General features: G+C 36.7%; 2 protein-coding genes across 3 annotated transcripts; both read right to left on the bottom strand.

Annotated features, from left to right (window-relative positions):
• Positions 1–150: 150 nt before the first annotated feature.
• Positions 151–4280, bottom strand: LOC113704004 (amino acid permease 8-like). Its single transcript, XM_027225588.2, has 7 exons — positions 3909–4280; positions 2853–3080; positions 2621–2714; positions 2049–2266; positions 1612–1751; positions 1071–1298; positions 151–974 (listed from the first exon to the last, which is right to left on the bottom strand). Exons 1-7 carry the CDS (start codon positions 4018–4020, stop codon positions 543–545), a joined length of 1452 nt encoding a protein of 483 aa, XP_027081389.1. The 5' UTR covers positions 4021–4280; the 3' UTR covers positions 151–542.
• A 1999-nt stretch (positions 4281–6279) lies between these two features.
• LOC113703911 (mitochondrial import inner membrane translocase subunit TIM17-2) lies at positions 6280–10260 on the bottom strand. 2 transcript variants are annotated; one of them, XM_027225428.2, is made up of 3 exons: positions 10127–10260; positions 7603–8434; positions 6280–6499 (listed from the first exon to the last, which is right to left on the bottom strand). In XM_027225428.2, exon 2 carries the CDS (start codon positions 8298–8300, stop codon positions 7608–7610), a length of 693 nt encoding a protein of 230 aa, XP_027081229.1. In that variant the 5' UTR covers positions 8301–8434; positions 10127–10260; the 3' UTR covers positions 6280–6499; positions 7603–7607. The 2 variants fall into 2 exon arrangements, with proteins under 2 accessions (XP_027081229.1, XP_027081230.1); XM_027225429.2 differs by having other exon boundaries at positions 7607–8434.
• Positions 10261–14547: the final 4287 nt, after the last annotated feature.

The raw sequence follows: 14547 nt of genomic DNA, 5'->3' as shown, positions 1-14547 counted from the left end.
GACGAGTTACCCAATAATACCCATTTATTAGGTAACCTATTTGTACCCATATGCAAAAACTTAAAATATCCATACCCATCCATTCATGGACTGGTACAGTAAATTTAGTTAAATGGGTGGTTTGACACCTATATCCCACAGTACTTGTACTTAAAGACTAATACAATTGCTACTATGTATTCAAGACTAATGGTATGGACCTCATATGGTGTTTAAACCGTACGTTGGACAAATTATGCAACATGCAGTAGGTCTGAACTCTGAACGAACGGACTCTAAGCAATTAGCCCTTGGATTGAAGTGATCCGAGTACACATTTGCCCGACATGTGCACATTTGCTTGTAATTCAGTATACTTCTTATTTAAATTAATATGCAGAGTCTAAGATGGAGACAGTGTTTGAAAATCTTCCCTCTTTTCAATTTCAACGCCAGCAAGGAGCTTAACAGGCATCAGATTGTAAGCTTGAGCTTACTTGGACAATATTGCATACAGCAAAGAGCTACAGTTTTATGATTGCAGACCAAGGTGTTTATGATTACTAGTCTTCGACCTTAAAAGGCTTGAAAGCATTGAGATCCTTGCTCAGTCCTTGAACTGAGCCACAGGCTGCAGCCGCAGCGACAAGCAAGCAGATAAAATTTATGAGTTGCAGAGCAATCCACCTTGAGGACCATCTTCCAACTTTCTTCTGTGCAATGTACATTTGTATAGGGAAATACACTGTCAATGGCCAATATCCAAGTGCTCCAAGAAGTGCAAGTATGTCATTGAAGAATGGCATTGCCATTGCAAGAACTGTTGCCAATACCACAAATAATGTTCTCCAGATGAGTCTGAGAAAGCTGGTGCTAAATCTGTATTTTGCGGAACCGCCTATGCTTATCAAGTGCTCTTCTGTGACAAACTTTGAATTAGGCCACATCCAGATAGCCCATGATTCAAACGCACTGAACAATGGTTGTGAAAACACCTGTAAAATCAAATTTAAGACGAACCTCTCAGTCTTAAACATGAATCTTTTTCATTTAACTTAGTGGATACAAATGTTTTAAGGAGATTTTTGGACCTGATATGCCCCGACTAGGTGCACCACAATGCAAATGTTGGCCATGTCAACCAGCCAAAATGGCTCGTAAAATCCGAAACCTGTTAGCAGGTTTCCTGGAGCATTGTCCCCAAATGCAGCGTAACCAAAGCAGCCACACATCATATAGAATGTTGTTGTGGTGAACACTCCCATAATATTTGCCTTTTTCATCACTTTGTTTTCTGATGGCTGTGATCTTAGTGTATCCTAGGGAGACAGAGAAAGTGATTGATAAGCATGAGTTGTGCTCATACTTTGACAAATCAGCATTTCATATTGCTGCCATATTCACTCATAAGGGACATCCAATAACCAAACATCAGGATCTAATTCAGGGCACTTAGATGCTGTCATCTGGCCTTTGGCCTGATGAGGCAATCATGTAGCAAAACCAAAAACACGCAGTAATGACTTTGACGACAAAAGCACAAGAGACCTTGATCACAAAACTGGTCTTAAATCTTTTTGTTTTTGTAATTGGCCATCACCAAGAATCAAGATGCATAGGCCATTCAGTTACCTGAATTTCAATCAGGATTTGAGAATATGTGTAGGCAAATGCAATATCTCCAAATGCTCTGAACATTCTCCAGGTCTTTTCAGCTGCTGATAAATTAATCCCAACTTCTACTCCTGTCAACGTAGTCCTCTCTCCTTTTCCTGCGAACAGAAATAACCACATGAATTTTTCAAGAATTAGAAAAAACTACGAAGTGATTAGAATCATGCACAAGTTCTCATATATTCCTGTCAATACAAACTCCTGCTTTACGAGTTCTCTGTGCCAGGATAGTAGATGACATGATACATGTCCAGAGGAGCAGCTCATGTCTTGAACTTGAGCGCCCTTTTTTTGAAATCCCAATGTTCTTGTAAGAACCTTAAAGAGTACTGCAGATTTTTGTTTCACAACTCACAGAGTTAAGAAAACTTGTTCGAGCTATTTAGTCATTTTACCTGAAATGACTTTCGCAAAGGCAAGCCCCATTCCAATAGAAGAATAACTGAAAGACATAATTGCCGCAACGATAGAAAGCATTGACAACTTGTGGAAGTTCGGAATCTGGGATAGGAAAATTTCAAGGATTCCCAGCCCAATCATGTAGGGGTTATTTGAAACACTGCATGAAGCTTCATGGCCTCTTTTATGAAAGCAATCTGATTTTTGTATTGCCCTGTAATGCACCATCGATACAACTAAATTTAATATTCAGTGACATGCTTTAATATGAAATGAAGATGCATCTTCAGGTAATCAAGTTATAAGCATTTCAGAGGGAACTATTCAAGGGCTGAGCAAGATAAAATCCAGTAGGCTACAATAAAGGTAATGAGCAAAATTTTCAGTTAGTCAAGAAGGCCATGCTGTTTTATTTGTACAAATTTGGAGGTGGGGGGGTGGCTGCCGTTCAGTTTAACTTTTTTTGGCCCCCATTTTTGTGCATGTGTTTGTGTGTGCATCTGCATGCTGATTTTGCCTGCGGAAATTATGTAGCTTCTCTATAATCTTTGGGAACAAGCATACTTACGCCATGCTTATTGATGCGGTAATGGTATAGCCTATTATCATCCCATAGAGATTGGCATATTGCACCATTCCGCAAGCAATATACATTTTTCCACCTGTTAAAGAAGCAAATAATAACATGTAAAAGCTCAAGCTCTTGCGTGCTTTATCATGCTAAGTCCTTTGTTATGTTGATCAGAAATCTTTCATCAGACAGAAATCTACTAGAGACGTCTAAACTTTTGAATGAATACCTAAGTTGTTCTTGACAGCTTCCATGTAAGTGTAGTTTCTCTTTCCAGTCTCAGGGGACCGGTAACAATCTGCTAAAAGGCTGGAGTTATACAGAGTAATCCCAGAAAAGACTACGAGAGTGGTGACTCCCACAATCCAACCAAGCCGTGCCACACCCCAGGCAAGTGATAGGACTCCAGAGCCTATAATGGCTGTAATAATGTGTGCACTTGCAGTCCAGACAGTTCCTGGATATATAAAATGGGGAAAGTGCTTTTTAGAACGAGATAGATGCACAGAAATGAGAAAACCTTTTCTTTTCCCAAAAAATGAAACTCAAATGTTGTTTCAGTTTTGATCAGAAAATGGTATTGGGATCAGTATTCAGGTTAGAAAAAGAAGCCAAGAAAAGACTGAATTCAGCATGAATGCAGGTTGTTATCATCTGAAAAATTTCCCCTGATCTTTATTTTACTGTATATGTGAGAAAATCACTCCTCTGATAAGCTGTCTGATGAGTTGGTAACACAACTCGCCATAGAAGTCAGCAAGCAAAAGTTCAAGAGTCAATTACTACCTTTGCCAACAATGAGCGCGCATGTTAAGCCTACTTACACGAGCTTAACCTTTTAAATGAGATAGACACCAATGAGAAAATTACTACACAAAACAAAGTCTGTAAGCAGACAATAAGCAAATTGTCAATGCGTTGACTCCACTCTCTCCAATGACATAGTGACACAAAGATGCATGCAAAGCCTTTGAAGTTGGGTAGAAAAGACAATGAATGGGGAGCATCCCTCCAAAACAGGCAGAACAAAGCAGAAGTTTATAATTACCATAAACATGAGTTACTGTCTTTCTGATTCTTTTCCAAGCATAACTATGTAGAAAAAGAGAAAAAGTACCTCAAGTAAAAGTAAACAAATTACTGAAGCGCTAAAACTGAGGTGGGCAGAATGTATGATGCACTATGACTAATGAAGGGCAGCATCACACGGTAACTCCTTTCATGCATTCTTAAAACTTTGAAAAGAAAGAGAGCAAGATTGGTTTCTGATAAATGATATTTATACCTGTTCTTTTGGGTTTGCCATCATCATCTAGCAGCAAATTTGTGCCTTTCTGGACCTCCAGGCCATGTTCACACGCCTCGAGGTGGAATTGCATTTCATCAGCACTCACCATTGCCTGGTTCCCTCCTGATTTTCTCAAGTTACACAGGGAAACTAGAACTAGTATACCTAGTGGTACAAATTATTAACTATTGTCTCTCTTGAATAATTAGTAAAAGTACATTTCAGCGGAATCTTTTTGAGGCAACTTAGCTAGAGAAGAGATGACAGTCTGAGTCTCAGACACTTGCCCATATATATAGGCTGCGTGGTCTTGATAGTTATTCTCTTTCTTGTACACCCTTTATTCAAATAGATGTCTGGGCTGTTAAAAACAAAATATTGAAGTCTCGTGTTTCACAAAGTGGTGCAACTTGACTGGAACTGCAGATGAGTCCTGTATAGATAGCGGCACGCAAGTTGGAAAGCTCAACTTGCATAGCAAAAACCCAATCATAATTTTAGGTAACTTTATCTGTACATTGCCAAGCATTACAAAAGCATTTAGGTAACTTTATCTCTTAAAGCATGGCCTTTCCCACGCATAAGACTGTCTACAATACATAAAGTGGTTATCAGTTTACCCTCTAATGTTGTTGTTTTCCTCGTGGGAAAATGTTAGTCATGTCAAGCTAAAATCCCCATCTTGTGGCTCTAATAGTTTATGTAAGCTACTGCTTTGCATTGGTACAGAAATGTATTCATCTGCGAACTGTCCTTTGGCTTCATGGTTGGTCGTAGAATAGTTCTGCAACGCTCCACATTCTCTTGGGGACAATTCAAACAAGTCTAATGTTCTGTAGTGTACCGTTTATACACTCCTCGACAAAAACTCAACCATCAGCTAGGGACGGTTGAGACTTCAGCACTGTGCGGCTGCTAGTTTCACGTAGTTGTACGATTGTTGTACTTTTTACATATAATTTAGTATAACATCATATAGATTCGTTTCGCTATACACGATTTGATATATGAATACAACTTGGTTTTGGTTTGTAACTATACACCCCAACTTTGGAAAAAGTACAACAACTAGGAAACTATACAGAAAGTATTACTCCATTCCAATGTATAATTGAGTCTTGGAGCCGTTTGTAGCATTTGTAGCCTAAGAAACCTGTTCGTGGATGGTGTGGAGTTCGACTTTTACATGCCAATAGCCATTTCTTTGTCACGACACACTTAATCTCGCGTCCCCTCCTATGAAAAGGGAACCCTTTTTTTTTTTTGGTCGAAACGATAGGAATTAAAGTGAGCTCGAGACGGGCAAAAAAATGGATGCTGCAATACAACTGTTATAGAGCACATCCAGAAATCGCAGAGTCATCCAGTGGCCTCAGTATTGCTAACCAACCCATCTCATCACATCAACTACATTAGTGGAATTAATAATATAAAATCTGAAGGATCCATTTCCACATTCTTTCATGGGATAATTATAATCATTCACCACATATCTCCTCACCTTTTCAGTACAAATAAATCCAACTTTTTGCAATTTAATACTAACAAAACTCACGGCCGCCCGCCACTTGTTGGGTAGTGTGCAGTCCAGAAGAATTAAAAGATAAGCACAAAAGCAGAGAAATGACAAAAAGAAACTGAAAGCGAAGTTGAAAAGAACTATGCAGTCTTGGTGCATTTTTTGCACTTTCAATCAGAATAAAGCGTCCATTATACTTCATTCGATCAGTCAAATACGAGGTCATTACAGAACCCATTCCTTTTTGAACAACCTTCGAACAAAAAGCTATGACCACGATCTCATGCACCAACACGGAGCATAAACTCTTGCCTGTCTTGATTGGACTTTCATTTAGGCAACATGGTTTGTTCAATACGAACTGGCATCAGTCTTTGGAAGATGGTGGAAAGATTCGAGTTAAATGGACAAGAATACTGATGAAAACCATGTTCTTTCCTCCGAGCTGCATGGTTCGATGCAGCAGATTCACCTCGTTAATGAAACTAGGTGGAAGATAAGAGGTCGCCATGTGGCTCGTAGAAGCAGCACAAACTGACCTCGTTGCTAGTTAGATCAATGGTGTTAAGCATATGGACTGATTACTCGATCCATGAACAAGTCTACTCAATCAATCGCGTAAATTATACAGTACTGACAAGGGTCATCGCACAAGGATTTTTGAGCTCCTGGTAATTGTATGGGAAAAACGGGGAACAAGAAAAATTAAGATGGCGAGTGACTTTATCCAAGTTTTGAAAGACAACGGCTTAGAGTTTCATGAACATTTGTTATCATTCGGGAAGAGAGATAATGACAACATTCCAATTCTTGGATGGTAGACAGCATGCTTTGGGATTATTTGGACAATTTCAAAACTTCATAGGTTATCATTATATTAATACAGTCATCAAAAATACACAAAGCTTCCATTCACCAAAATTAAACGGCAACCTGTACTGCATTTTAGCTACTTCTAATCGAAAATCCGCACACGTAAATCAACAACAGTAGTTATTAGAATCTGTCTTCCCATCCTGTAAACTTCAAAGGCGCATGGATCAACTGACACCTTTTCTTTGCCAAAAGCCTACACAAGCAACCCACGAAGAACTCAAACACTTGGGAATCCAAAATTAGTCCAACCAAAAGTTATATTACCCGGAACCAGCATGAAAACTATTGATAAGGAGAAGCTTACCCACAAAATTAGGAACAGATTTTGATCATGACATTCACTCATCAAAGAAAAGACTATGGACAAGGCAAATATCTCAAACTGGCCTCTACCTTTTAGCAAAGTACTACAGTCCAGGTAGCATTCTTATGAGACGTATGCATAGACAGTTCAAACAATGTTTGTGTTCCAGAGAGAGAACAGCGTAAGAATCAAGTGCTCAGATACAGAGGATTCCCGCGCAAGTCAGTGTCACAAACAGAGAAAGAACAGAGGTTGTGGGTTATTTTCTAAAAATATCAAGCTCATGCAGTCAAAGTAAAAATCATGTATGGAAACCACACCATCCAAGACTTCCATAAATTCTGGGCATTCAACTAATGCTTAATCCAATTATGATATCATAACCATCAACATTTGTTGCTGGAAGAGAAGAGAGAAATCCATTAGATGGTATTGAGGAAGGAATTAACAATGCCCATGTAATGATGCACATTTTATTAGATGGTAATCATGTATTAAATGAACCACACCATGTATATTATCATTGCTCAAATAGTATATAGGTCACTTTATCCCTCTCTTTGTTACGTGGTTTTCTTTTACTTCCTTTTTGGGACCATGGAGAGAGAAGGGGCACACAAATAGCTCACTTTTGATACCTGGCTTTCTTTGTGTACCACAAAGTGCCTTGGCTTTCTTTATGGCTTTCTTAGGCATTTCTCAAACCTAGGAGTTCTCAAACTTTACACCAAAAAATATGTATAAAGCACTTTATCATTTACTGATAGCTAGTATTAGCAATGTGCTAACCAAAAAATAGAAGCCATTAACCCCATTGAGATCTAGCATTTTCTACAAATCAAACACCAAAATCATTGAAATTGCGTCATTAATACAAGGACATGATTCACTAAATTTAGAGGTAAAACTCACTTAATTTCTATCATTTAATACATGATTATGGATACTAAAAGCGAGACAGATTCAACTTGATTGAATAAAATGCCACTTACCAACCTTATTTGAACTCAAATGTTGGTGGGCTTGGAGCATCAAAACTCTCCAGGACCTGAGTTTTGCTTCCACTGCTCGATCCTGCCTCCTCCTCCTTTCCACCACCAAAAAATCCCCCAAACCACGATGATCCGGAGGATGAGGCAGATGAAGAGGACGCAGAAGATCCAGTTCTTAGGCCCTCAACATTTACAGGTGCTTGACCAGGCAGTTGACCCATTGGATATCCAGGTGCACCTGCCATGTGCGGTACTTGCATTTCCATCTGTTGCATCTGTTGAGCATTCATGAGTTTATTTACCATAATTCCAGCTCCCTCAATTAAAGCAAGCAATACCCCACCAAACATTGCAGATCTTGAAGCAGCACCAAACCCTTGACGCATCTGAAGAAGGCCACCAGTTGCTGCACCAGCAAAAATTGAGTTCCATGGATCCTCTTTCTGGCGAAGATAAACCATTGTGCAATCGAATGTGGAAAATAGTCCACCCCAGACAGCAAAACTACCCCCAACACGAGGTGCATTCATACGTATTGCTTGAGTACCCCCAATTAGGCGCTCACCTTTTGGAGAATTATAGATTCCTTTCAAGAAGTGGTAAGCAGAACCTCCAACAGCACCCATACCAAATGCTCCACCAACATCATCAAGTATACGATCAGGGCAAGGTTCTCGGGAGTGCTCTGGACTTCCCATGTCTCTAATAAACCAAGAGGCAGAAATGCAGGAAGGAGAGTACTAAAGCAAGATTTGACTAGTAGAAAAAGTAGAGCACCTAACTTGACACAATTAAGTCCTCCACAATTGGTTTAGAGATCAACCCACGTCCCCTGCATGTAAGAATAGGAAGTATCCCAATAACTTAGTGATTGTGGTACTTGCAGAATCCCAAACATTTATTTGGATATAGAATAATTATAGCTACTTAAATCCACTTAGACAACTGTCCTGAAAGATCGCGATATAACTGAATATCAAGTTCTCGAACAAATCAAATGCTATGTATAATTGAACTCAGAGTAAACCATTTTGATTTTGCAGTTGAAACTCTACCAAACAGTTGGTCAGAGTCCTTAAAAGGACCACCACTGCATATAGGGTTTTAATAAAAAGATTCACGTTTGGCATCATTCAAAACCTACTTTTCACTATTCTTTCAGTCCACCATCTGAAAGTTTCAGACTTTCAATTATAATCACCTGTAAACTCTTAAATGTTCATTTTCTAGTACTTTCTTTGTTATACATTCCCCGAATATTTTATTCTTAATGAAGTAGTCTGCAATCTCAGTAATTTCAGCATCAAGAAAAATATTTTCTAAGACAGACTTAGAACAGATAGAATCAAATAAACCAAATGTACAAGGTCATGAACCGTAAGCTTGCTATTTCCACTCTCAAGCCCTCCCCCTTCCCCTTTCCCCTTCTGAGGGTTAGAGTCTTCGGTTGAAAAAAAAAAAAAGACTGACGAGTCATGGCTGATTCGAGCTGTCAGCAATACCCTCACTCATTTTCTTGTGGAAGTAACTTCTTCAATCTTCAGCCCTCCCAAAAAAAAAAAATCCATGACCTTATCTCAGTCCTAGTATATGCTCGTTGCACACGTCTTTCAAGTTCACCAGTGATCACCTATGTCCTTGATATGCCCTTTTTCTCATCGCATAGATTCAAAAGCACAAATACTCCAATAGTAATGCACCAGCTAACAACTACACATGAACAAGTTGCTACACTAGCTATGCGGTCCTAAGAGAGGATAAACACAAACGAATTTTGCAACCCAAATTGCATTTCAACATGGTAGAGTCTATATGTACTGCTACTACCTCTGAATAACAACCCAGACTAAATCAAAGATTCAAACTTTCATATTTTACAAAGTCAACGAATTCTACCCGCCACCCAATAACAACCCAGTGCCACGAGAGAAAAATCTAAATCTTTCATTTTAGTAAGTCAAGTTCAGAAATGTCACATTTCCTTAAATGGGGATTTGGAAAAAATAACTATGACTCAGGTGCGCTTATTCCTTTTCATACCCAATGAAAATACAAGCAAAAATTCTGTAAATTAAAAGACTCTGTAGAATAACTACCATACTATACCCAAAAAAAAATATAAATGACAAAAAAAAAATCAAAACTTGGACTTTGCACTCCGCACCAAAATTTTCAGATTCTCGAACAAAAATTTGTGCATCTTTTTGCATATGTATTAATACCCCCGGCCGAGAAGAAGCCAGAAACCACAAATTCTCCCTACTTAATGTCAATTTAATGCAAACCCGAAACAAAACGGAAATAATAAGCACGACCCATTAATCTAAGAGTAGATTTCCTCACCTGGAATTAAATTTATGAAGAAAATTCTAAAAAAAAATTTGTGTTTGTGTCAGGAGAGATGAAATGGAAATTAATAAGAAAAAAGACCATAAAATTCAGAAATGAAAAATCAAATGCATCAAGAACATCAATACTAATATTATGCTAATGAAAGAAGAAAAGGATTTTCTTTTCGACGCACCGTTGAGGTTAACATCAAGGCAGCTTGCTATGGAGAAATCTTGGGCAGGGGGAGGGGGTTCGAGGGGAGTGGTTCGTGGAAAAAGAAACAACGGAGAGGCTGAGACCTAAGAGATGCTTGATGGCGGTGGAAGACCGGAGTTTTAGTAAAAGTCAATAAAAGGGTTGGACTTTGGAAATGGGCTTCTTGGGCTACGCTACATCCGTTTGTCCAATAATATAAACCTTCACCTTTAAATTTAGAACCTTGCAATTCTTGGGCTACAAAGTAGCCGTTAACCCGACAATGCAAATCTCTCATCTAATTATTCGGGCACTGTTACTAGTATGTAAATATGCATAGAGGGATCGGTCTTTACTCAGCCACGCAAGTTTCCTGACCGCCAGTGAAAAGTTCCTTTTAGCCAATAGCACGAAGATACGTAAATTTTTTGGTATAAATCACAGGTTTTCCGTCCGTTTTACCGTTTGCGACTAATCATGTTTTTTTTCGTACGAAACTTTGGCACATTGAGAATGCAAAAAAAATTGAGTCAACAATAACTATATGATACATCAACAGGTTCTCAAGACAAGAAACTTTGTAATGATGATACTTTGGTTCGAGTAAGATTCAGAAAAGGAGGTGTTTAGTTTCTTTTCTTAACAATTTGGTTGCCCAACATAAATATTGGATCCCACCTTTATAACTGGTAACTCAAATTTCTAATCGACCCCCAATTGCAATAGAAATTTGCCTTTTGTCTCGACTCCTCTAATTTTATTTCAAAATTTCAAATTAATTCCTCAATTAAGTCCAACAAGAAAATAACCATTTTTGAGTTTTACTTGAGAAAATTAAAGACTTCTTAAAACAAGTAAAAGCTCATCACTGCGTGATTAAAGTTGGTTAGTTAACATTTTTGAAAAGTTTTCTATTTATTATGAAGAAGAAAGTTTTCTAATTGAAATTTACCCTTCATAGCGAAACTTCTTTCTTATCCTGAGTTTTGGAGCCAATGGATCGTCTTTCACTAAGTAGACAATTAAACTGCATTAGCACCTTACCTATCCGAAAAAAAAAAAGAAAAGCATAATATGGAAGCCCCATCTTTCTTATTCTAATTAATAGTCCACATATGCAAAATTCACATGCCAAAAGCTAATAATTAATCCAGAATACAATAATAAAACCTTATATGTTTAATTAAAATTCCAATTGCGAAATACTTTGTATACCTAATGGTAATTATACGTTTTGGAGTAGAAAAAGGACGTTATTTATAACGTGGAAGGACATAACAAATTTTGAATTAGTTATTTGCATAAAAAAATTCAAGAATTTTATGTCACATAATATACTGGACTAAGATTTTATTGTGAAATTTAAAGGCTCTTTTCTAGATTTTATTTTCATGTAAAACTCATACATTAACTGACCATAAGTAGAGCTGTTAATCGAGCCGAGCTCAACTCAAGCTCGTTAGGAAAACGAGCTTTAAAATGTGTTCGAACTCGGCTCGTTAAATGTACATGTGGCTCGAGTTCAAGCTCGAGCTCGACTCGTTTATCACAAACGAGTCGAGCTTCACGAGCTCAAGCTCGAGCTCGTGTAAATTAACCTTAATAAAAATCTATAATTTTTAATTTTTATAATTTTAATTTCTAAAATAACAAATATGCCCTTCATTAACGAGTTCTAACGAGTTACTCGAGTATCAAACGAGCCGAGTAGCTCGGCTCGTTAACTAAACGCATGTTTCGAGCTCGAGCTCGACTCGTCAACCAAAATTAACGAGTCGAGTTCTAACGAACTTTCGAGCTACTCGATTGACTTAACAGCTCTAACCATAAGTAAGTTACGGCGAGTGGTCTTGCTAAAATGAATTTAGTACTGGCAACAACTTTAGTAAGTTTTGCTTTTAACACTTATCTTTCACTTGCTTCAGTGACTCTAATCCAATTAGTTCTATTGTGTTAGTAACAAATGCCTCGAACTGTACTAATTGTTACGTAGACTAGATTTCATCCTCAAATTAAAGTTCTTTCAATGGAATTGTAAATAAATTAATCAAGTTTAGGGTATCGTATTTGATTTCGATTTGCATTTTCCTCATATTAGGCATCTCGACCATTGGCCTTCTATGTCGATCAGCATGTGTCATTTGCAAATAGAAACGGTGTTAAACCTCCAATCATTAATTTAGTGTACATTTTCATTTCATATAACAAATTTATAAGTCGAATATTTTTTTATTACTTTTCTTCAACTCTTCACTATTATTAAAATAAAAAATTATTCACATGTAAGTGTTTTTAAAACTAACTTTTCAAATTATTTATTTATTTTTATGGGCATTTAAGTATTACAAAAGGGTCAGGAGCTGCATCTCTGCTAAAAAAAAATTGAAAAATCTTATTTGCTTCATTATTTTATGTCAATAATTTTTTTATGCCATTAAGAGGTTGTTCGATTACATTTTTTGAAAAGCTTTTGAAAAAAATTACTTAAGCACTTTTTACCTTAAATCCATTACATGACTCACATATGATCATTTTTTGGGAGATCAAAAGGTTAGATCCCATTCGTAGTTTAAATAATGACCAAATTCGTATTCATTTTTAACCTTAAAAAAGTATGATCCAACCTGAACCACATATTTTTTTATTTCTAAAAATGTGAAATCTAACCCAATCCATATTCATTTTTGCAACAAAAAAAAAATGGGATTTGACATGTGGTCACCTAGTTAATTTAGGTTAAAAAGTGGTTAAAAACTGAAGATAAAACCAACATTTGCTAACTTGAATGTATAAGGGATATTAACAATTCAAAAGATGAAAAATTTTATTTAATAAAATGTGAGTGACATTTTGAACAATTTCCCTTATTATGTTTAGGAGGATACATCTTGCATTTTTTTGGGATAAGAGAAAGATAGATATTTGCAAATAATCTTTTTTCCTTTTTTGGTTGGATGACGATAAAAATTTGTGTAATTCCCAAACAGCATTGGAAGTTGTAAATTTGTTCTTCTTTTTTTTCCTTGGGCAGGATGAGGCTAAAAATTTGGGTAAACTACAGGTTGTGACAATAGGGGATATAATCGTGCTAGGCAATTGAAGAGGTGGCAGGAGTGAAGAAGGGTAGAGGGATGGCCAGAGGAGCGAAGGGCAATGGGGGAGATGGTGGTGGGAGAGGCAAAATGTTAGGGTTGAGGTGGAAGCGGTGGCGGAGGGAAGAGCAATTGTGCTGAGAAAAAGCGGTGAATTAAACAGAGATGAACGCAAATAAACTTGACCCGATTTTATTTTTTACCCACATTGGATCTGCGTGTAGACCCGTATTTTAGGGTTTAGATGTGGAATTGGAATTAAAATACTTTTGGTCTAATAAAGAATTCAACTCATGGAATTGGAACCTCTTAGAATTAGAATTCAATGCTAATTCTATGGAAAAGTAGCATGCAAACACAAGAATTAGAATTGGAACTCCAATTCTAATTCTACGGGGATCCAAACGTATCCTTATCCATCAATCATCATCGCCACGACGAGAGATTCTGTTAAGCATTACTAGCTTACGTGCCTCATTTCTATTAGTCCAAATAGGCCAAAAGCGAAAGTTTAGTCACTTATAGAAGAATATTTTTTCTTTGAACATATGATATCCTAACCTTCAATGAGACTAATCTAGATTCAACCCGAGGAGTGCCTGCAGAGTCTAAGGGTCTGTTTGATAACATAAAAAAGTACTGAAACTGAATCTTTTCAGACATTCAGATGTTTTGAGTATTTGATAAATGAAAATCCATCTGCTGAACTTGTTAAGCAGTACTGAACTTGTGTGTGTTTTTTTCAGCACAATAATCCTAACTGAATGTTTAATTTTGATAAGAATTAATAGAATTACTTCAATTACTTTATCTTATCTATCAAATCTACCATTGTTTGTTAATTATATTCAAAATTTTTATCTAATTAAGCAACCTTATATTCTCTATCTAACAGTTTTCTGTTTCTCTTTTCTCAATTTTTAATGATTTTTACATTTTTCCCATACTACTCATATAATATATTTCATCTTTTATATTAATTTGAATTTAAAAATAAATATTGTCATTTTCATACCTAACAATTTTAAACTAATTAAATCATAGATTCTATTTCTTTTTTGAATGAAAACATATAAGGGCAAAATTGTCAAATTAAACTTATTAAGCATTCAGTTATAAATATTTATCAAACAGTGTAAATAGGTTTAGTATTAAAATTCAGACATTCATATATTTCTTTTCAGTGCTTAAAATTTAGCAAATTAATTATTTCAGTATTCAGATTTCAGAATTTAGACTTTAGAATTCAAATTCAATTTTATCAAACGGAACCTAACTCTTACTTGGAAGTAAAGGTTTGGTCCAAAAATTTTTAAGGGGCCACATA

This window comes from Coffea arabica, chromosome 8e (genome assembly GCF_036785885.1).
Source record: "Coffea arabica cultivar ET-39 chromosome 8e, Coffea Arabica ET-39 HiFi, whole genome shotgun sequence".
Classification (NCBI taxonomy): domain Eukaryota; kingdom Viridiplantae; phylum Streptophyta; class Magnoliopsida; order Gentianales; family Rubiaceae; genus Coffea; species Coffea arabica.
Note: the sequence above shows the minus strand (reverse complement) of the source record. Positions and strands in the feature narration are given on the sequence as shown.

Bases quoted from the DNA above. Each gene is read 5' to 3' on its own strand.
- LOC113704004 (XM_027225588.2), bottom strand. From the start codon at position 4,020: ATGGTGAGTGCTGATGAAATGCAATTCCACCTCGAGGCGTGTGAACAT. The intron at 3,081-3,908 runs GTATAAATATCA...TTATATATCCAG, and splicing joins TGGCAAACCCAAAAGAACAG to GAACTGTCTGGACTGCAAGT. The intron at 975-1,070 runs GTCCAAAAATCT...TTGATTTTACAG, and splicing joins ACCTAGTCGGGGCATATCAG to GTGTTTTCACAACCATTGTT.
- LOC113703911 (XM_027225428.2), bottom strand. From the start codon at position 8,300: ATGGGAAGTCCAGAGCACTCCCGAGAACCTTGCCCTGATCGTATACTT.